The sequence below is a fragment of the Chenopodium album genome, chromosome 21 (genome assembly GCF_948465745.1).
Source record: "Chenopodium album chromosome 21, dcCheAlbu1.1, whole genome shotgun sequence".
In the NCBI taxonomy this organism is placed as follows: domain Eukaryota; kingdom Viridiplantae; phylum Streptophyta; class Magnoliopsida; order Caryophyllales; family Amaranthaceae; genus Chenopodium; species Chenopodium album.
Window position 1 is genome coordinate 35,510,200 of NC_137854.1, and position 24,244 is coordinate 35,534,443.

Genomic DNA, 24,244 nt, shown 5'->3' on the forward strand with positions numbered 1-24,244 from the left:
TGTGTATAACTCTTTTTTTTTCTTATAATATCGTTACATTTGACTTTATACAATCTCTAAATTGAAACTTAAAAAGTTGATGTTAAAAAACAATATCGACTAAAATGAATTAATTAAAATCTCAATTTCCCATATAACCATGATAATTCTTACAGATTAATGGGACTATTGGTCAAAATTCTAAAATTTTGAAGTAAAAGATTGCAATTGGGCGAGGGACAAGGACAAAGGGGTATAATTTAACTTCTCCTTATATATTTTTATTTTTAATAATGGACACTTTGCTTGTTAAACAGATTACTAACGTAGTTACATGTAGAGCTAAGTATGGCGTATGTGTTGGCCCTGTTGAGAGACACGATGAAGGACCATGAGCATGGAAAATTGGAAATTATTTAAAAATTTGGCACGAGCACAACGGGTTAACTTGCTCATTTTCTTACCAATATAAGAGATACCTAATTGTAGTATACACTTATTTTCAATTGGGTTCGTTAGTACGGGCCATGAGTAAAGCAGTGCATCCAAAGGCTCCATTTATGACATATATATTGACATACATGATTAGGGCCTGTTCATTTTAGCTTAATTTTAGTTCAGTTCAGCTTCAATCAGTTCAGTTTAATTCAGCTTTTAATTTCTTTCCTTTATAAAATATTAAATTCAGTTCAGTTCAGCTTCAATTTATTCTATTCAGTTCAGTTCAATTCCAATCATTTCAATTCAGCTTAATTCAATAAATATGAACAGGCTGTAACATAAAATGATACGACTTTTTTAAAATTGGGTTTAGGAACAATCTGACCCAATAGCACATCACATGGGCTTATATGCCCTGGCCCGCTCTAGTTGCATGATAAATACTAAGTGGTCAGTGCCCTACTTTTTAGGGGGGGCTCTCTTTTATTTCATCATTGTGTTCTTTGTACAGGATAGTCTAATAATTTATCACAATAGTCGTACATTACAATATTCTCCCTACGTGACTATGTAGAAATTGATTTTGGCACACCCTTTATTGATTTTGGCACACCTTTATGTGAGAAGAGCATAGAAAACTGTGTTCTCATATAGGGGTGTGCCAAAATCAATTAAGGATGTGCCAAAATCATTTCCCTGACTACGTCCCTTTATTTTTGCTCCATTTGCTTTTTTTCAGGGTTAAATTTAAAAAATTTTTACCATCAATTCTCATTAATTTATACCACAAAACATCATCATGTGGGATCTTGTTAGATTCAACAAAATGTATTACTCGTAATTTTTTTTTATCAATATGTAATTAAAGATAAATGTGGTCAAAGGTACACTTAGAATTCTAGAAGACCGCGTAAAAGCAAATAGAGCTTAAATTAAGATAATAAGGGAGTACTGCTCATTAAGTTTAGTTTTATTTTTATTTTTTTTTTATGAAAGCTACTACTTTCTCCGTTTTTAAAAACTTGCTCCCCTTTCTTTTTGCGACGGTTTTTTAAATACTTGTTCCATTTCCTTATTAGATTGCTTTTATAATATTTAATTCATTTCTCTCAACTAGTAAGACCCAATTTTATTACTTTTAGATTCTCTCCTCCAATTTACCTTACACCCCACCACCTCTATATTTTATTATTTTCTCTAATTTCTCTTAAAACTCTACGCATGGAAAAAAATGAAACAAGTATTTTAATTCAGAGAGAGTCCTCATTAGTGATTACTCTTTAATTTAGGCTCACTAGTCAATCAGATGATGAATATGGACAAATAAATTTCTGGAATTTTGTAATTTTCATAATAAACAATTTTCGAATTTGGAAGAAAATCTTTGCCATTTTTGCCAACTACTACCCCAAATACAATACGAGTACTTCCTAAAGAACAAGTTGAAGTATGGAAGATTTTATTTTCTAATTAATATTCCAATTTAAGAATGTGGCTCACTCTTTTCAAATTTTCAACAACCACTACACGGATTCTTACTGAAGTCATCATCAAGTTCGCAACAACAACACAAATATCCGGTTTTTTTTTTTTTTTTTTTTTTTTTTTTGTCACGTGGAACGAAATATTACTTATATCCAAAAAATATTGCTTGATGGTTCGGTTATTTTTTAAGGACGGTTAACCCCTATTCTTTTTGACTTATTTTTTCAAATTTGTTTTATTTTGCATTCTTTTAGTCCAAAACAACACGATTATATATTGTCATTAAAATAAAGTCTAATTAAAAGATATGTATATAGTTGTGAAACATTTTTCTCATTGTTTTACCTTGTTTAGTTGTTTGTGATCTTTCTCATTGTTTTACCTTGTTTTGACTAGTCAAAGCTCCATTGGGCTCAAGCTTAGGTCAAAATGTGAGTTTTAACCAAAATATTTGCTTGTTAACCATAACCTATTTTATCTGAACTAAAAAATTTAAGGAATATGTGTTCAATCTCAACATGGTCCATCTTATGACTCGAAATTATTTCATTTATAAAAATAATACTACCTCCGTTTTATATAATTTGTAACTTTGGGTATTATTTGTGAGATATTAAATATTCCAAAGTTGCAAATAATATGAAATAGAGGTAGTATGATAATTTTCTTGTAAAAATAAAATAAAACATTACTTATGGCCTGTTCTCTTACGTTGAAATTCAGTTCAGTTCAGCTCCTAATTTCCTTCTCTTATAAAATATTCATTTCAGTTCAGTTCAACTCCTAATTTCCTTCTCTTATAAAATATTTATTTCAGTTCAGTTCAGTTCAGCTGAGTTCAGTTCAGTTCAATTCAGCTGAGTTCAATTCTGTTCAGTTCAGTTTAGTTCGGTTGAGTTCAGTCAATGAGAACAGGCACTTAATATTGTTGAATTGAACATGCTTTTGTTGTCCTTGAATAATATGTTTGGTTGTATATAATTTTTCTTTTTTTTTACTAGAGGTTGGTTATATAATTGGTTATGAATGACTACGTTTATTAATATCTTATTTGGATTTTTTATTTAATTTTATTAATTTGTTTATTAAATTTTTGCATGGATGAAGGCACTTGGCGTGTGAACGAAATTGGATTTGGTTTTTTTTTTTTTTGTGTGTGTTTTTGGGTCTTTAGTTCTTTACCTTTTCTGTCATACTTTCTGATTGAATTTCCATGAATTTATTAAAATTAAGGGACCACATAATTACTTATTGCGAATTTGTGATAGGTTGATCATACTTACAAAAAAGTAATTTCCTTAAGAAAGTAATTACCTCAGTTTTTTTTTTTTATTGAAAGAATACAAATTCTTAAATGGACTTGGTTCACACTAATTTATTGTAAACCACTAACATTAGAGAAACTATGGTTGTTTTGTTAATACAAAAAAAAGTCACTATAATAAAATAAAGGTCACTATGTTGAAAATAAAAGTCATTTTGGTAATATATAGGCTATAAGAGGTTAATTTTTTTGATAAAATATTTTATAAGGTAAATATTAATAATAAAGGTCACTATGTTAAAATAAGAGTCATAACGTCGTACTTCAAGTTCACAATTGTATTAAACATTATGCAACTTTTAATAAAGGTTACTATGTTAAAAATAAGGTTACTATGTTAAAAATAAAGGTCACTATGTTCAATATAATGTCAGTTGCGTGTGTATAAACCTCGGGTCCACAATAATATTATTGTGAACCAGGTCCGCGCAAGTATTTCTGTTGAAAGAAAGGGAAGTTGGACATGCAACAGTATAACTTAGCTGCGTTCTTTCAAAATACATTTTCTTATTAAGGATATAAAGATGATAAACGTCTAAATTCAGGAAAATGAATTTACTTTTCATTTTGAAAATTAACACATAATAAAACATTATCCTCCGTACAATAGAATAAAATAAATCATCATCAATGGTGCACAAAAGTCAGATAATTTATACTCCGTAATATTAAAATCAACTCATATATACTTACTTTTATAATACTTGTATAGGAGTAATTGAGTATCTTTTTATATGGAGTATTTTCTTTGTCATATTCTCATATATGGACTATGGAGTAATATGTAGTAATAGTTCCACCCTATAACCTTTTATATATGATACTTGTATCACATATTTACATCGTCTTAGATATATATTTTTTATATAAAACATTCTTAAAAAATGATAAATAATATTCAAAACAATACATAAATAAGCGTAAAACTCTAAAAAATGTAAGTTTAAAAGAAGGGAGGAAGAATTATATCAGAGTATATATATTTAGTAAATACTACATACCCTGAGTGTTAAAAAAAAGGAAAAATAGCAATGACAATGTCAACGAACACACCTAAATATGATTTGAGTGGGAACGCTAATCCCAATTGCTTAACTTAGACGCAAAATACCATCCAAATGATCCAGTAATGTCAAATTTGTCATCTCCTTTGACAAATTAACATTCAACATTTCCTTAATATGATTAGTCTTCTTTTGATTCTTCCTTATTCCTTTTTCTAATACGAAGTACTTCCAAATTTGCAACTATTTCATCCAAATAAATTATGAAAAAGCTTTGAAACTTTATTGTTGTTTTATTTTTCAAAAAATAAAAACCTTTTTGTTAAAATAAAATTTTGTCCCATATTTAGGATCAGTTCAGTTCAGCTCCAATCAGTTCAGTTCTAAATTTCCTTCTCTCATAAAGTATTCATTTCAGCTCTATTCAGTTCAGTTTAATTCAGTTCAGTTCAGTTCAGCTCCAATCAGTTCACTTCATTTCAGTAAATGTGAACAGAACCTAAACTTATAGAATGATAGTAATAAATAAATCTACTCCATTTCAAATATTCAAATTAAATACTAATCGAAAAAATAGTATTAACGGATAAGAAAAAGCTGACACAACGACACACGTATAATGGGACAGATGATTCGGATTCTAAATAAAGCGACCCTAATAAAAATCAAGTCACGTATGGTATGTACAAAACGTTGTTGTTGGTAGAGTGAGGGTGAGTTGGTTTTTCATGCATCTCCTCTCCCAAACTCTTTTCTCATTCATCATTTATTCATTTCATTTCAACTTCATCCCCCCTATATTTAAGGGAATTTTCATATAAAGAAGCCTAAAAAGATACAATCTTTTCCACTTTCTCTCTCCTCAGTCACTTGAGAAATGGCAAGCCGAAGGATCTCATCCTTGTTATCTCGCTCACTTTCACCTTATCTCACCTCTTCTGCTGGTAATTTACAACAATTTTACCCTTGTTTTTTCCGAAATTGTTATTAATTTGGTTAGATTTTTGTTCATTTTGATTTGGGTTTGTTTTGTTTATATTATCTTTCTGTTTGTTTTGATGGGATTGTTGATTACACTCATTTGATTAATAATTTTTTTAACCCTGTTATTTTTTTTTTCCTGAAAATATTTATCAATTCATGAATTTTGTTTTAATTTTGTAATTTTTATGTTGATGCTACGTTTGTTACTCAGTCTGACTCGGTGGGTTTGTTTATCTCACTCTTCTGACTGATCATTTGTTCTTGGGATTCGAATTTGACTCATAATTCAGGGTTTTAGGAAAATGATTGTATATCTGTGTAGGGAAACTAAACATTAATTACACCAATCGGAAGCATAGATTTGTCGTGAATTTTTATGCATATAGCCTGGACCATTTTATTAGATACTCGTTCGGGTATATATTTAATGCTTATAGTTAGTCCTTTTGTGCACCTCGTGCTAGAGATACACACAAATTAGTTTTGAATTTCGATGTTTAAAAGGTTCTTGTGATTTGTAAACTGTAATACCTTTGTAGTTCATTCGGACCAAAAACGATTTGGTATATATTTTGTGTGACTAAGTGACTTCACAAGTTGACATAGCTTTGGAGAGTTACAGCATGTTGATTAAGTGAAGCAGGACTCTTCATTTGCTATTTGCTAATTTTTTTCAGCTGTCAAAGGAGTCTTTAGCTCCTAATTGAGGAACGTTAAGATTTACTGTTTTGTTCTATGAAAGTTGTTCAAGGTTATAGGATGTACTCATGTACATAGTTCATAGGATAAATAGTGATTTGAATATTCACCTCATTCGGGTGGGTCCATTTTGATTGGCAGGGCGGCTTTTCGGATGTTAGCTTATTGTACTAAGGGTTTCAACTTCTAAGTTACCAACCAAATTGGTGTGATTTTGATGGATGTGATAGAAAAAAAAAAGACCAACAATGAAATGTCACTTTTGTAAAGTGATTGATATTTTGGAACTAAGAGAATAGGAAGCATGAGATCCATTGTTAAAAACAATTATCGATGTTTTCTAGGATTTGATTGAATTTGGCTTTATTATAAGGGCATCTTATAAGGGCTTTACTGTATGTAGATAGCGGTGTTCTTGATCGCGTACCAAGCTATTCTGTTATTGGTTCTCCTCTATGTAGATGTAAATTTGTAATGCAACAACAACAACTACTACAGAGACTTGTCCCAAAATGATTTGGGGGTACAATAGGGGAAGTAGTGATGTAGTTTGTAATTCCGTGTTGGCTTATCAATAAAATTGTTTGACCCATTGCCAAAAAAATTAGTACAAAAAAAAATTCCAAAATTTTAATGTCCAGGGTTGATTGCAAATATGCAATTGTGTTCACATGTATTAGTGGCAGACAAATGATGAGTAGAAATAGTTTGATGATAGACTGATACCCCATATCTTGTACCCACTAGGGCACCAGTTGGATGGATGGTTCCATCACTTTTATGTTAATTACGTGTTCACATTTGTAAATCTTGTTAGCCTAATTACACCCTGCTGCCCCTCCATTTCAAATTTTTTTAGTAGAACTTTGATTTTTGGAGAGTAGTGATTATCTGATACCAAAAAGGCCACAACTTGGACTAGGTACTCTTTGTTTTTTGATCAATGGACAAGGATTATAAGTTTCTTCCTCGAAAAGTCTGAGTTAATAATTATTCAACAGAATATAGGAATTTATAGGGTCACGAAGGTTTTGCCTTTTGCTTTAGAGTGCTTACCTATTGAATGTTATGGAAGAAATGAATAAAGATACTTAGACATATGAAACATTGAACTTTATAGCTACTCACAGTAGCTCTAGGGTAATATAGTTTCCAATAATCATACATAAGTGATTCTTTTGTAGCTTGCCATATAGTATCACTACTTTTGTGCATCTGTTGTTGAATCCTTTGTAAATGTGAATTAGGATGGCGCCTAGATCACTGAATATATTACTGCTTTTTTGGGGGTTGCATTACGAGGTTTAGCACGTATATGACTGATCAGATATCAGAAAAAGGGGGAACTTCTTTGAACATCATTTGTTGTGATTTAATTTCGTTATTTTTTTCTATTTTGTACTGATAATTATGAATAATTCTGTACTGCTCTGATTTTCTTGTAACCATTTGGCACTAAATGAAGACTATTATTTTCTTTCAATGAGCGATGAAGTTAACATTCTCTAATGTTTTTTTAAGTAGGAAGGAGCTCCTGTATCAGGAGAGGACTTCAAAAATACAGCACTGCTGCTGCCATTGATGAACCAATTACCCCACCAGTGGATATAAATTATACAAAGCTTCTTATTAATGGCAAATTTGTCGATGCAGCATCAGGTCTTTTTGAATTTTCTGTTTGACTATCTGATACACGTGATATATTTTTCATTACTAATGTTTTCGCTGATTTCAGGAAAAACTTTTCACACAGTGGACCCTCGGACTGGCAAAGTAATTGCTGATGTTGCTGAAGGAGATGCCGAAGATGTGAACAGAGCAGTATCTGCTGCTCGGAAAGCATTCGATGAAGGACCATGGCCAAAGATGACTGCTTATGTAACCAAATTTCCACGAATTTGTGAAAATATACTTTGATTCTATGTTATGAATATGCCTTAAGCCAACTTTACTATTGATCTACTGCAGGAAAGATCAAAAATCCTTTTGAAGTTTGCTGATCTTATTGAAAAGCATAATGATGCAATTGCTGCTTTAGAAACATGGGATAATGGAAAGCCTTATGAGCAAGCTGCCCATATTGAGATACCTATGGTTGCACGCCTTTTCCGGTACTATGCTGGTAAGTAAATACTCCATAACCAGTATTACCCGAAGCTATGGCATTTTCTTTTAAATAAGTAACTTATATAGCGAGTTTGCATTTCTTATATTTTGTGGCCTTAGAACAAGTTACTGTCAGAGAACTTATTTTGATTTCTGATTCTCAGGTTGGGCAGATAAGATACACGGTCTCACAGTTCCTGCTGATGGGCCGTATCATGTACAGACTCTGCATGAACCAATTGGTGTAGCAGGGCAGATTATTCCATGGAACTTTCCCCTTTTAATGTTCTCTTGGAAGGTTGGACCTGCCTTAGCTTGTGGTAACACAGTTGTTATAAAGACAGCAGAACAGACTCCTTTGTCAGCACTTTATGTTGCTAACTTATTTCATGAGGTACTTTCATTCTTTAGTCATGAACTTGATTATGTTTGCATATGATAGCTATTCTTTCTCATTTGCAACTTTGCAAGGGAGAAATGTAAAAAATTGAGAGAGTTCGTGGAAAATGACTATCGTCCTATTGATCGATCAACCAGTCTCTGATTAAAAATACATTTTGCATCTATCTTTCAAGTTATCTATTAGTCTCAGACAATTACTGAAAACTTATTTCGTCACAGGCTGGACTTCCTCCAGGCGTGCTAAATGTGGTTTCGGGTTATGGACCAACTGCTGGTGCAGCCCTCTGCTCTCACATGAATGTGGACAAGGTAATTAGGAATGTCTTTTGTCTTTTGTTTCCTGTCTAAGTGTTCAACTTCTTGGAAAACTCTTTGCTTAATTGTCCTCATTTGAATGTTGAAACAACATCCTTACTAGGCTAATTGATCAGGGATTTACACTTTTCTGTAAATTATGTTATGTAATAGATGCTGCTATATAGTGCGTAGTAGTCTCAACCTATTCTTTTCCACAGCTTGCTTTTACTGGATCAACTAGCACCGGAAAATTAGTTCTTGAGTTAGCCGCAAAGAGCAATCTCAAGCCTGTTACTTTGGAGCTTGGTGGGAAGTCCCCATTCATAATATGTGAAGATGCAGATATAGACCAAGCAGTGGAGACTGCTCATTTTGCTTTATTTTTTAATCAGGTATATATGCAGAAAATTTTCATATATGAGCTTGTTTTTTGTTGTTGGTTTAAAGGTTCGTAATCCTAATTGCTGATTAAGTGATTTGCGTCTTTCTTTAGGGACAATGTTGTTGTGCTGGGTCTCGTACTTATGTCCATGAAAGTATATATGATGAGTTTGTTGCCAAAGCAAAGGCACGAGCTGCAAACCGATCTGTTGGAGATCCATTTAAGCAAGGCATTGAACAAGGTCCTCAGGTAACTATATTTTAATCTCTACAAGTCTTGTCTTATCACTTATGCTATTAATTGCAATAAACCATTCGGTTGTTCAAACATTTTGTTTGATTGTGTTTATGGTGGCACATTTGAATCATGTAGATTGATCCAGAGCAGTTTAATAAGATATTGAGGTACATAAGATCTGGTGTCGAAAGTGGAGCTACCCTGGAAACTGGGGGAGACAAATTGGGATCAACGGGCTACTACATTAAGCCCACAGTTTTCTCGGATGTAACGGTATAAAAACCTAACTTCCTCATCACTTTTCCTGATAATGTGCATCATTACAAGATTCATAGCTAATCAGTTATAACTGTCTTCAGGATGACATGTTGATAGCACAAGATGAAATTTTTGGTCCAGTGCAAACTATCTTGAAGTTCAAGTGAGTGACGTGCTAACATTTATATAGAAAGAAAAGAAATTACATACATACGAAACGATTGTTAAATGCTTTCCTTATCTTGTTCTTTAGGAGCATAGAGGAGGTGATACGTCGAGCAAATGCATCTGAGTATGGACTGGCTGCTGGTGTTTTCACCCAGAACATCGACACTGCTAACACTGTATCACGTGCTCTAAGAGCTGGTACAGTGTGGGTAAATTGTTACGACATTTTTTATGCTGGAATCCCTTTCGGTGGGTATAAAATGAGCGGCATTGGTAGAGAGAAGGGAATTTACAGCTTGCAAAACTACTTGCAAGTGAAGGCTGTTGTCACTGCATTGAAGAATCCAGCTTGGCTATAGAGAGTAAAACTATTTTCTTTCCTAAATAAAAGGCTAAGCTCAATCTTTATGCTTTATCATTAAACATTGGTGGTAAATGATGGTGATGATAAAAGATCCTTTATCTGTTTTACTTCTTACATTGCAACTTTTGCAAGTATCAGTTCCTACTGATGTCGATAAATTTGGTTGCTAGCAACGCCTGATTTTGGTATGTTTGTGAATTAACAATACATATATGTTTTGTTAAACCTTACACGACACGTACTTATATGTTTTATACTCTGTAAAACCTACCTTACACGACACGTACAATTCTTTATAATCCCACTGATAAATACTTCGTAGAACTTAGCCTTTAAAATACTTTTTTTTAAAAAAAGGAAACGGATGGAATGGTATTATACTGATACTTAGAATCAGGAAATTGGATTTGCAAAGACAAAGATATACACAATTAATGAATCATGCAGAATATGTTCACTACGCATTAGTTTATTATGGCCAAGCAAATCAGTACCATATACTATTACAGAATTACGTAGTATATGTTATCACATGGATGTTTGCCCTCTTTTTTTTTTTTTATTTATTTTTTCAATTTCTTTTTTTTTTAATATTTTTTGAGGATTGTGTAGGGATTTATAGGTACTATACAGCGGAAATAAACATGAATCATATTCATACAGTACCTAATCCAAGGATCTAATGCATAACACATAAAGAACAAATAATTGTACCTTTGAAGCGTGATTCCACGTGCGATCAAGCAAGAACAAAGGGAGATAAAGAACCCCAAGCGTGATTCCTCTACTTAGTCCACGGGCACAAGTTAAGACCTCCACTAATGCTAGTTAGTCGTGATTGAACGCTTCAATCAACCTTCAACGGGGAAGAGAGACACGAGCTAACCACAAACCACCACGACGAACACCACGAGCCACCATGAGGGGCGCCGCACGTACGGACGTGAAGGGGAGAGAAGAGGGCCGTGAGTGAGGAGAGTGTTTTAGGGTTTTGGGATTGGTTGCCTTGATGTCAAAATTCACAGTGTGTGAATTATGACTGCTTACTGCAAACCCTAGTCATGGATCTTATTTATAGATCTCATCTCTAAATAAGAGCCCATGTCAAAAGCCCAAAACCTAATTCCAATCTAACCATGCTAGCCCAATCCAATTCATGATTAGTTAATTGCTCATGAGGCCCATTAATGGGCCTCTTACTTGCTTAACCCAATACCCTTGTGTGTGACTAATATAGGATCCATTCTAAAGGGCTTTGGACCATTTGATTAGTCCAAAGATCATCTCTCATAGTCTAGCAACAGAGGATGACGCCCCAATAGAATGAACTTATTATCTCCATAATAGTGATCCTTGATATATCTAGTAATTGCACTTATCGAAGACACAATTCCTTCAATCTCCCACTTGTCTGAGACAAGTGCGCAATATTCAAATTCCTTAAGTCATTTTGTGTCGATTTGATTATATGATTGCATCTTATGTAATCAATATTAATCTACAAATCATTTCTTGAAATCTGAGTTAGAATTACAAAACAAATGGTTACTATGTAATTCATTTGAGCACGGCCATGCATTTTCTGAATTCTCCCTCTTCAAGAGGCCAAAACAAGACACATTCCTAATTTAATAGGAAGACTCTATCCAATCTTGTGGCAACCAAAGCTCCCACTCAACTTCTGAAATAACCGGGAAACACCCTTTATAATCTCCAGTTACGGGCAGACGTTTGAATGTACCACAGTTATAACATCCATTGAATGAGATCAATGTTCCACTCATGTCAAAGGAATCCACTAATATATCCGGAAGCTCTATACTTGAACTTCAAAGTAGGTCTATAGTTCGATCATGCATCATTCATGCATATCCATGTGATTGACCGAGCATCACTACGCTCCTATAGCCCATGAAACTGCGCTATCCAATCAATCTTAACATGCTAGTCCATTATTGGAAATCATTTATGTCTAGTTTAATGATTCCGAACTAGGAACTTAAATAATATATGAATTTAGTTCACCTGTGGGGTTTCATTCAAAAGGTCATCAACCTAGTGAGCCCATCAATTCATAATTATTTTGGACATTTTATTTAATCCTGAAACCACGATTAAATAAGATTGAAACTTTGTTTCAATTGATAAACATAATTCTGCAAGCTAATGTATTTACTTTTGTAATATGCTTTCTCAAAACATACACAACTAAAATTACATAACTTGCTTCAATCCAAGAACTTTAGTATGACTCTCATACCTTGGTCATGGAAGGGGTTTAGTAAGTAGAGTTCATGAGACATTCTCATAAACTTGAACTTTGCAATTTCGAAATCTTATAATCATTTTCATCTTCATACACTAAGAATTTTCCTTCGCCCTTTCGCAAAGAACTTAGGAATTTCTAATTTGTATTCCAACGTTACATTAGATTTCGATTGAAATCTATCATCACTTGTTCTTTAGACCACGTGAATCAAATAGACGAGTATAGTCCATGGCATGCATGATGCATCCTTTGCGAATTGCATAAGGATCACCACTCAAAGTCTTAATTTCATCAACCTTTCTCAAGGTATTGAATCATTAAGCAACGTGCCATGTCACATGGGATTGAAACTCTTTTCAATATAATGTTGAACCTTATAAGAATCTTATCAATATAAGCTTCTTAACCAAAACTCAAACATCCTTTGAGACCTATCTATATAGATCTTGAATCCCAAATGTACTCATCTTCTTCTTCAAGGTTTTCATACAAAATGCAATAGCCATTACTTGATCCTTCATTAATTGCTCTTTGTACTAGGCCAAGAAGACTTCATAGCTCCCACTAAACATCTTATACATACAAGACCTTTTCTTTATTTTACGAGAACATCAAACGATTGATTAACTCACAAAATTAAGAATATTAACTCCCTGATGCTAACTTCAATCCATTATGGATCTTTTATGCATCCCTAGGATTATTGGATCTCCAAACTTTTGATTGTATCATATACAAATCTTCTTTCATGAACAATTTCAAGAAAGTGTTTTGAAATCCATCTACCAAATTTCATAAGGTAGAAATCACTAAAGTATCTTTAATAGATCTTTGCAACATGACTAATGTAAAGGTTTCATCATAGTCATAGTCATACTAAGAATTTGTTGAATCCCTTAACAAGTCTTTGCTTTAGTTAGAAAACACTTTTCTTTCTTGTCTGCTTTGCTTACAATGGGTTTCACCCAATTTAGGCAAATTATTCAAGTGTCATACGCTTTCTTACAGATTTAGAATCTATTTCAGATTTCCTAGTTTTAAACCACTTGGAGTTATAACTTGTCAAATCATCCTTATTACTTGCATAATCATCATGTTCCAAATGAATATTTTAGAACTCTTAGTCAATATGAAATCATATTTCTTTGGCTAAGTTTTACATATGCTAGTCATCATTGTGGGTTTTTTATGCAACAATTGAAATTCATACAACAACTTTGTTTAGTTTTCAATGAGAAACGACAATAGAGGATGTGCACTTGGAATGTACTACCTTCGACACATGGTTATTAATCCCATTACACATAATGAGACCACGCGTTGTCATTTGTGACATGAGGTGAATCATGCTCATATTGTTGCTTTTATTCGATAACTTCTCAAATTTCTTCGAGATGTTCGAAATCACTTTTCTTGAACTCTTTCAAGGCTCTCGAACTTTTCAAGATTCTTGTACTCCCACTTGCCTCTTGAGGAGGCATATTTAGCATAGGGTGAACCAATCATGGTTTGAACCACGTTTGTTTGTTGCTTTTCTCAAACTCTTTTGAGATTTACACTACTCCCACTTGACCTTTTGGAACAATTTCCATAAGGGCACCTACTTGAGCAACAAACATTTTGTGCTAAGTATGGTTGTGTAGTAGTACCCTGTGCTCTATATAGGAATCTAATGTGCATTAAACGTTTCAATACAACTTTTATTCCTTGTTTTGTAGAAAGACTTTATAAGAACTTTTCTTATCCATATCACATATGAAGCCTTTGCTACTTTTGATTTGACGTATGTACACTACAAGAAAAATATTTATTTGCTGCTATTTATTTGCTGCATATATTGTAATTTGCTGCAAAAGAATCGATGAATTTTCATTTTAACATCTTCTTGTAATTATAAAGTATTAATTTGCAGGGGTTAAACTTAAAAACTGCAGCAAATCAATCATCTCCCATTTACCTCTAAACCCTCATCCCTTACCTTTAACAAATTCATTTCTTGTTCTCCACACTACTTCTCAACCTCACCGCCCTCTTTCCTCACTAGCGCTACTCTTTCCCTCACCCGCCGACGCTTCGCTACTTCGAGGATCTCACCCGCCATATCATCCCCACCGCCGACGCTTTTCACTCATTTTCCACCACCATCGTCACTTTTCGCCGCCGCGCTCTTCACCCTCCCTTCTAAGCTCTTTCCCCCGACGCTGTTCTAGATCCTTTCTTTGTAAAGCCCTTCTCTATGGTTCTGGTCCAAGTAATCTCTCTTTCGCTAAAGATTTAATTTGATTTGCATATGTTTGAAATTCTAGGGTTAATTTGAAAAAATCAACTATGCTAATTGATTTTAATATTGATTATTCACTATCATTGTTAGATCTGATGTTGAGTACTTGAGTTTGATCTAATTATTAAGCTTTATTTGTGCTATTCTTGATATAATTGTTATTAGTTGTGCTGTTTATCTTGAACTTGCGCTAATATATATATTACGTTTAATGATTTTGTGGAAATTATTTATGAGAATTTTTGTTGTGTTTATCTTACTTTTTGGGTAGAACTAAATTGGAATGCCAGAGCACTTATAACCTCTTTTGTTATGGTGCCTATTTTGGGTACATTGTTGGTCTATGGTTAAACCTTGTCTCTTGATGATGAAATTAATCAGTATTGAGATTTCGCTGTACCTCAAATGATGAGATGGTCAGTAAGTCTCCTTGTTTTATCAATGGTATATACTTGATTATAAGTTTATAACAAAATTCTGTAGTTTTTAAATGATATTAGGGTGCTGGTGTGTTTTCTAATTATAATTATACCTGTTTGGTGGTATTCTGAATTTTTTTTGCTTGTGTTACTTGTTAATTATAGGAGCTTGAACATAAAATTATTCCATGAGCTTTTCAAACTTTATACTACTAAACTCTTTGTACAATCGCACTCACTCTTAGTAGGCTAATGTGCAAATATCATTGTTTTTCTCTATAGAAAAGAACTTCCTTGATCTCAAATAGTATTGATTATTTGATTGCCCTCTCAATGTAAGTACTATTTTTACTGAAGATACATTCTTTTATTGATTTATTTTTAGAACTACACCTTTGTATTGAAATTCTTGCTTCTAATCATGAATGAGCACTACAGTCTACAAATTTCATTGTATTTCTATTCTTCTAAATCTATTTATCTACACTTGTTAGTTCTCTTAATTTCTGGAGAAAATAATCCATCTGATTGAAGGAACCAAATTTTGAATAATAAAGCGAGGAAATATAAAGTCAAAGGATTTATATGTTTGTGTCTCCTATTTTGAATAATTGATTGATTTGCTGCCCTGGCGTTTGCTGCCATCCCAAAAACGCAGCAAATTAATACTTTTTAACCGCCGCAAATAAATGTTTTTCTACTAGTGGTAGTTTTTGTTTAGTTTTGTAGCTTATCTTAAAAGTATATCCCTTGAACAATGGTTGGAAGATAGGTAACTTACATCCATTATCAAAATATATCTCATATAGATTGATAGCTTCCTTCATAAACACTTCACAAGGTTTTCTTTCGGAGTTGTTGTAAAACGATTTCACAACTCTTGGATGTTTATCAAGGTCTTGGCTTAAATTCTCATTATTACGGTCATATTGCAATATTTTGAATGTGTTGCCAAGTACATGTCTTGACTTAAATTTTCACAATTACAATCATATTGTAGTGTAATCATTATCTTGTCAAGTTGATACTGAACTTCATACTGAACATTTTGAACATTTCAAAATTTTCACCCTTGTGTTTCAACTAAGCACAAGTAGTGATCATATCACAAATGAAGTTTCATTGTCGTTTCTAACCTTTGAACCTTTGGTTTTCTTACATCGATATGTATTCGACCTTGAGTTCACATCATCATTTCTCTAAATGGTGACTTTGTCAAAATTTCAAATTTGAATGATAATTACACATATCAATAGATTCATAATCTAATGATATTGAAAGTCCATCCCTTTGAATCTTTCGCATGCAATTTTCATTTTCATTCGAATTAATTGACATGTTAGAGACAACTTATATACATAGAAATGGTTTAACTATTTCTATCATATAAAATTTTAAACCTATTTAGCAATTCAAAACACATTATGACTCAATGAAGCATAGAATAACATTTATTCCACGTTTTTGAATCTTCGATGCTTAGTCATTACTAACATTGAACGGTGTTTTGATAATGACAAGAATGAATAACATTTATTTAATTCTAGCCAATTATTAGTGGTGAAATACTGGTTCTACTTGTAAAGTTGCAACTTTTGCTTCCAAACTTGTAGATTCTACTTGTGAAGTAGCAACATTTGCTTCTAAACTTGTAGATTTATTTCTCCTTTAGTAATAACTTCTTCCTTTAGTTCAATCAGATTGTGCAATGAGTGATCTAAACAAGACATCATATGTCCAAGAAGTAGCAATATGCTAAATCAATTTCTATAATATACTTCTTAGATTGGTACATTTCCATTCTTTTACCTTCCAACTATATGAGGTAGTTTCTAATCAATTGGAATTGGTCCATTTAATTTGAAACATTTGTTGTTCACAACAACTTTTAGCATGTAAGTAGTTCTAGGTTTGAGAAGTAGCAACTTGCACTAGTATAAAAATTGAAAAAGGCACCCCTAGTTGGCCACCGGTTCAACCCAAACCCGTGGCAATATTAATGGGAGGGATAAGGTAAACCGGAATGGCCACCGGTTCGAAGAAAACCCGTGGCAAAAATATAAAGGCCACCGGTTTTGAACCGGTGGCAATTTTAAATTTCATTAAAAAAAAAAAAACCGCGCCCTCAGCTTTTCTTCCTTCTCTTTCTTTCGATACTTTTCAGGTTTCACAAATCCACAACACATTCACTTCTAAACCCTAACCTCTTCATCTTCTCTCTCCTCTCTCATTCTCTGACCTCCCTCAGCTCAGTCCCTCCTCCTCCTCTTTTCTCTCTCTCTCCTCTGCTTTTCTCTCCTAAACTCACATGCATGAAGCCACCGCCGGTCAGATCTCGAAGCCACCGCAGCCAGATCTCGAAGCCACCGCCGCTTGCTCAGAAACAGGATGAGGGATTAGCTTCGGTTTCCTTTTCTCTCTCCTTCGATCTCCTTCTCCATAACTGCGCCGCAAGCAACTCCATCGATGGCTAGGGTTTTCTGAAACTATTTTCATTCAATTTATGCAATTTATCTCCTTTTTCATTCAGTTTTTGTGAAATTTCTCAATTAATCCTGCTTTTTTTTCTTATTCTGTAACTTGATGTTTAAATTTTAATTTTTGTCGATTTATTGATTATTTTTGTCCTAATTTGTAGAGGATTGCGATTAAAGGGTGAGGTACTGAGGTACTCCTTAATACGAATCAGGCTCAATTGAAATGAGGTACTCCTTGATGTTTAATTCTTGCTTCTGTTTAACGGGTTTTTTTTTCCTCGTAATTTTGGTTTTTTATTTGCAATTATGTTGGAAATTTTGGTTTTGTATGGATTTATTTCGTGAAATTAATCAGTTTGAACCTTTATAATTATTGATTGTTGCCTCTTTGATTGTTTTAGTTGCTATTATTATGATATTTGGATGAAAAATCTGAATATTTGATGTTGTTTTGTCAATGTGTTGATATAATTTATGTGGGGAAATTTGTTCAGAGCTGCAAAAATGAGTTCTTTAAGATAGTTCGGTGATTGAAGAGAAATAGTGTTGTACTGCAGAGTGTATGAATGTTATATTTTATTATTGATCTATTCTGATTATGTAAGCAGATCTGAATTTTTATGGGTATTTTTTTAAATCTATGTATTAATCTTTGGTTTTAGTGGGTTAGAAATTTGATTGTTATATACTATTTTAAATTACTGTCATCTATTTCTTTGATTTGTGAGATTCTGCTGATCTGCTCAAATGCTCCATTTCCCTTTGAAATCTGGACTCATGGGAAATGCCCAATTGTGGTAAGCACTTGGCCGTTTATGGATGCTGTTAGGGCTGATTGGAGATCTGTTGATGGAGGTTTCTCAGTCGTTGATGTTGTTGTTGAAGGTTGTTATGCTTGTGAAGAACTCAGATGTGATGGTGCAGGTATAATCTTCATAAATTATCTTCATTTATAATTTTTGAGGATATTGTGTGATGTTTGTAATTCATTTATGAAATATAATTAGCTTATAAATTGTTGCAAAGTTCAAATTGGGCACCTGAGTAAAATTAGTGATATGATGTTTTTTATTTTACTTTGTAGTTTTTAGATTGTAGTATCTTAGTGTCTCCATATGTTTGAACAAGCACATAGAACATTTTCTAACATCCTTAGTGCCTATGTTTTCTGAAAGACAAAATATTTGACAAAAAGCCTGAACTTACGTATATTGGTCTGAAAAGCTTTCTTGTGAGCTTATCTGTAAGTCTGTGATTACTATAAAGAGTAAAGCCTATACTTATTTCGTTTCTTTTTAGTTGACACGTTTCAACTCTATTACTCTAGCATTATTACTCTAGAGTAAAGTATAGTCATGCGGGGTATTGTAAGATTTGTCTTGATACATAATTTCAATACATCAACTTTCTACAGTTTTTTCTTATTGGTAATTAAAACATCAATGGTTGATTTTTTGTATTGGAAAACGTTACTAAAGAATCATGTCAGCTGAAAAAAAATGGAGAACGTATAACATAACCTGATCGAGGTTGGGTAAAACTTAATACCTCTATTCTGTCTCTAACAAAATTCTTCACTTCTCAATAAATGTGTTTAGTAATTCAAGTACAGGTATTTGTGCCCCTTTTCTCCAATTACCTCAAAACCTTATGCACTTTAGTGTAAGCCTATATGTACTAAAGATTTAATGTGGTAATCCTTCTGTGAATGCTAGCAGTTGCCATTAGATGTTGAATAGCTTAAGCTGCAGGTTTATTTATACACTGATTTAGTTATTGGATTTGGATATATCTTTACTCAGTCTTTTAAATCGCCTCTTCCCATAATATTTTGCTGAAAATGAGCTCCTTAATTCTGGTAAGCTGTTACAACTTTGTATTGTAGAAACTTGGTCTCTGTCTTTATGTTTTGTTTTCCATACTTATTGTATCTCTTTAAGAAGTCTCAATATTCAAGCTCTAGTTTGCAATGAAAAAGTAAAATTGCTGTTCATGACATGCTTTCTCTACCTAAAATATGCTCCTACAATAATATTTTATACTAAAAGGTTTTACTGAAGTAATTTGAGCTTTGATTGAATTTATCTTACAGGTGCTCATTTCATTCATAGTTTATAGTGGGTCATGGGAACAACATTCCCATATTACAGTAAATGAGAACTTTTTATTTGAAGGAAATGAAAAGATATAAAGAAAAGTGCCCCACCAGTGATGTCAACTAACATTTATTATACTATAACTTCTGGTGACACACATTTATAGAGATTAGGACTCTTACTTACATAGAAGTATAGAACTGTAGAAGTGTTCAGGTCTTTACCATTTTTTTTCTTCTCTTTGTTGATTTTTGTTTATGCTATACGCCCAAATTGAAGTTCTATCACTTGACATGGATCTGCCTTTTTTGTTGCAGGGAATGTAGCTACTATGATCATAATGTTTATCCCTTACATGGTGGTGCTATATTGGAAGATCTAATCATTGCTCTCGCTGATGCAATATCAAGTATATATTTGGAGGTTATATCTGTAGACAGTGACATTTCTGAAAAGATTAGTAACTTCGGGCTGTCCTTGTGTACTTTGTCGACCAGAGATTTGCAGAAATTAAGAAATGAGGTATCCCCCACTTCACATTCCTTCATTTCCTTTTCCCTGCTAACAGTCTTTGAATGATCTGTGTCTTAAAAGAGGAGAATTAGGAGCAACTATTATTTTGATTATCAACCTTTATCAAAGAAAGGACCACCTGTTTTACATTCTTGTGTACCAGATCTATACATTGGGATATATGTATATAATCAATCATATATGTGTTCGTTTCACTTTGAGATCCTGGGACTTCAGCCTAGGCAAGATAATAGGCAACTCAAGGATGATTAGTATATCTTATTATTACTTATTTTTACTGTTGCCTATGACCAAAATTGTCTCCAATTTGTTTGACAATCTGTCTTCTTGTAAAACTAAGAATCCCCTTAAACTGAATCAGATTATTTCTTGTTCCACCAGTGATGCAATGTTGATCTAAGTTAACATAGTGTGTAGCATTGTAGCAATGTAATCGTTATGAAGAAGTTGAGGCATAATACACTACCTTCTCCATCCTACAATTGCCCTCTTGTTAAGCTTTGTCACTCTTTAGATGCAAATTGAGAACGCTAGTTCCTAGTTGGGGGTGGACTAAAGAGTGGTTAAATATGTACAAAAAGCAGTAAGAGATAGTTTAGAAATTTTGAGAGAAACAGGATTGATGTTGTTCTAGGAGAATATTGGCCTTGATCACATAGGATGGTTTTTCTTAAAAACCAAAGTAGGTAACATGTAGTAATAAGTTCACATCTTGAATTTTGAGACATCAGACATCCCAAAACTAATTTAACAATTTCATAAGCTCTTAACTCTTACTCTTATTATTTCTTGAAGTCCCAATCCGCCACACACACACACACCACATCCCCCCCCCCCCCCCCCCCCCCCCCCCCTCTTTCCCAAAAAAAAAAAAAAGATTCTCTACCTTTTCCTCACCTTAAAACCTAGTGCATTTACTTAATTATTGGATGAAGGTTTGAGAGAGACAGATTATACATGAGGATGGTTTAGGGACAGAGGATATATTTTGTTTTGCAATTTCCTTTTCATATAATCTTCCCACAATTGATTTACCAAACTTGATCTAGTATTGCAAGCTATAAAGTGATTAGTCAATTATGTTTCCTCTATATTTCCTTAAAAATCTGATGAGTATTAGAAGTAATGTTTTTCATGACCTTGTGTATAATTTCTGCTCCCCTTCATTGATTGTCTTCGTAGATTTTGTCCTCTATCCTGCTCCTTTCATGAATTATGACTCAATTTGTGTAAATTACCTCAAATATGTAGTATTGATGCTAATATGGCAGTCAAAGTAACATTGTGTTCGTTTCAGTCTCTAGAAAGACCTGCATTGTCTCTGGAATAGGAAGTAAATAGAAAAGATGAAAAACGGCAGTAATGTATCAATTGCTCCATAAATTTAGCGGTTCTGCCCCCTGACTGTTTGAATTGGATTTATGGTGTAAGGTAGCTATGCGTGAGTGGATTCACCAGAACTTTGGAGAAATTGTATTGATGTATGAGGATCGATTCGACCTGCGGGTACTAAAGACTGAACCTTATCGTGAGTCGGCTGAGACGCTCAAGGAAAGTCATAGTTGGTGGAGGAGACTTACTCTGAAGAAATCTGTTAATGTGTAGTCCTCACTACGCTATTCGATAGTCAGTACCTTCTCTTTGACCTTAAAGCGCACAAGGAGAAATTGATGTCAAAGATTGCAGCTGTTCTGCTATTTTTATGCCCCTGTTTTGCTGTTTAACCTTTTATGCAATTGTTCTGCACTGTGCAGCTTGCATATGTTACTTTTTGTGTGTATTTTTTTTTTGGGACAAAAATTGTAATATTCCAGCTTTTTTTATGAAAATATGTAAGTTTATACATATGTTAATGTTTATATATCAATTTAAGTGAAAAAAATGCAAAATTTTTTTTTTTTTTTTTTTAATTTTTTTGGACCATTATTGCCACCGGTTTTGAATAGAACCGGTGCCAATAACCCCTTAAAAAAAAGCGGGAAGGGTTATTGCCACCGGTTAACCGGTGGAAATTCTTGTTTTTGCCACCGGTTTTGAACCGGTGGCCTTTTGTGCTAGGTTTTGCCACCCCCCCACTGGCCAGCGGTTCAAAACCGGTGGCAAAGGGGGGTTTTGAACCGGTGGCCAACCCTATTTTTCGCCTAGTGTTGTTTGCAATTCTTGGCCTATAACTTCTTAATGCAATCCTCATATGTTCCTAAACCTTTCCCGTTTGAGCCACTTAGAACATTTCTCTTAGGTTCAAAATGTTACCTTGCTCAACTACTTTAAGCACTTTTCATGATTTTGCTAAGTCTATTCTATCATTATTTATATTTGAATTTAATCAAGTATTAAACTATATATAAAGTAGATGAAGAATATTGTCATTTGATCAACTTTTGATCAAAGAGATTTCCAATCACTTTCTTATATTCAATCATATTGAGGATAAGAGATTTTATTGGATTTTTATACTTGTCTTTTGGAGGTTTTGTACCTCTCATCTCATTATATCCCTTGAAACATTTTTCAAAATGAAGATGTGTTGGTATTTTACTCAAACATTTTGAATAAAACCAACCTTAGACATGTGACATGAATTTCTAAAACTTGCCTTTTAGAACAATCTTAGCAAAATTGGAATATAGGTTTATGGATTATCTTTTAAACCTTTTGAGAACGTTTCTCAACTTTATTTTCAATCGAGGAGATTATATATAATAATAAAATTAGAACGACATGTTACTTATAAGTAAACGCAAAATTCAATTATGTTTATTAAATTTAAAGTACCATAAGCGATTATTAAATTGGTAACTTTAAAACACTCTATTCAATTTAAGTGATCCCATCTTGAATTAAGTGATTCCAAGATCCTTTATTCGTGCAATAATTAACCAGAGTGAGGCTCTGCAATCAACCATTACATTTTCAAGGTGAGTAAACTCTTTACTGATTACAACTCTTGTAATTCTTGGTTGAATAATTAACCATCGCATGTTTAATTATTACTCTTAGCTTCAAGGTTCTAAATGCTTTAGGTAACCTTGTTGAATATAACCAATTAAAAGTGTAGATATGCGGTCCTATCCCCACTTCCCCAAGATATATTATGATGCTCTGCTGAGGGCTGACCCATCACAAATGATCAAGGTTTTCGTCGGGTTTTTAATTGGAAAAGCTGCATCAATATTACTGGGATCTAGATTTATTATGTTGTGATTAAATAGTGAACTCTAGCGCATCATCACAAAACATCAATAAAATCTAACATGCATAAAATACTAAATGCATAAATAAGACATAGCATGGCCCCTAATCCTAAGAAAACTAATAAAGTAAATGCTCCCACTTGAATCATCATGGATCGCATCCACTTTGCTCCTTTGGGCCTTCACTTCATGGGCTTCTTGGATTAACTGCAACCTGTAATTCTACTCTATTCTATCTACTACTTAAATAAAATAAAATAAAATTACAAAATACTTTATCGGTTCGTAGACCGTACTAAGATTACAAAAATACCACAACAAGAAAAGGGCCGTTTTGCGACGGAAATAATTCGTCGCAAACTGGCAAAATTCCGTCGCAAAGTGACTTTGCGACGGATTTCCGTCACAGGCATGGCGTCGCTCGAACTTTCGTAGCAAACAGTCCTTTTGTGACGGAATATCCGTCGCAAAACGAATTGCGACGGATTTTGCGACGGAAAGGTAGTTGTAGCTGAAAACAACATTTGCGACGAAAATTCCGTAGCAAGAGGAATCATTTTGCGACGGAATATTCCGTCACAAATTTTGCGACGGAATGTATTTCCGTCGCAAAATGGATTCTTTTGCGACGGAATGTAATTCCGTCGCAAAATGAAGTTTTTTGCGACGGATTATTTTCCGTCGCATGTGTGCGACGGAAAATAATCCGTCGCAAAATACTCCATTTTGCGACGGAAATTCCGTCGCAAAGTTATTGTAATTTTAATTTTTTTTTTTTTTGTATTTTGTTTTTTTTTCCTGGAACCTGTATTCCTGCAATCCTGTTTAATTTTTTTGTATTTTG

At 33.4% G+C, this 24,244-nt stretch overlaps 1 protein-coding gene and 1 long non-coding RNA gene across 6 annotated transcripts; both read left to right on the top strand.

Moving 5' to 3' along the window:
• Positions 1-4,942: 4,942 nt before the first annotated feature.
• Positions 4,943-10,264, top strand: LOC145600138 (benzaldehyde dehydrogenase, mitochondrial-like). 2 transcript variants are annotated; one of them, XM_081656029.1, is made up of 11 exons: positions 4,943-5,177; positions 7,438-7,575; positions 7,652-7,794; positions 7,885-8,038; positions 8,187-8,416; positions 8,644-8,733; positions 8,940-9,113; positions 9,215-9,352; positions 9,476-9,613; positions 9,700-9,761; positions 9,852-10,264. In XM_081656029.1, the coding sequence occupies exons 1-11, from the start codon at positions 5,111-5,113 to the stop codon at positions 10,123-10,125; spliced, it is 1,608 nt and encodes a 535-aa protein (XP_081512155.1). In that variant the 5' UTR covers positions 4,943-5,110; the 3' UTR covers positions 10,126-10,264. The 2 variants fall into 2 exon arrangements, with proteins under 2 accessions (XP_081512155.1, XP_081512156.1); XM_081656030.1 differs by having other exon boundaries at positions 4,944-5,177; positions 7,441-7,575.
• A 4,049-nt stretch (positions 10,265-14,313) lies between these two features.
• On the top strand, positions 14,314-22,108 carry LOC145601476 (uncharacterized). 4 transcript variants are annotated; one of them, XR_014104408.1, is made up of 5 exons: positions 14,321-14,650; positions 17,738-17,804; positions 18,305-18,500; positions 19,990-20,194; positions 21,638-22,106. It is a non-coding gene; the product is annotated as an uncharacterized LOC145601476 (long non-coding RNA). The 4 variants fall into 4 exon arrangements; XR_014104406.1 differs by having other exon boundaries at positions 14,314-14,620; positions 17,738-18,500; positions 21,638-22,108; XR_014104405.1 differs by having other exon boundaries at positions 14,316-14,650; positions 17,738-18,500; positions 21,638-22,108.
• Positions 22,109-24,244: the final 2,136 nt, after the last annotated feature.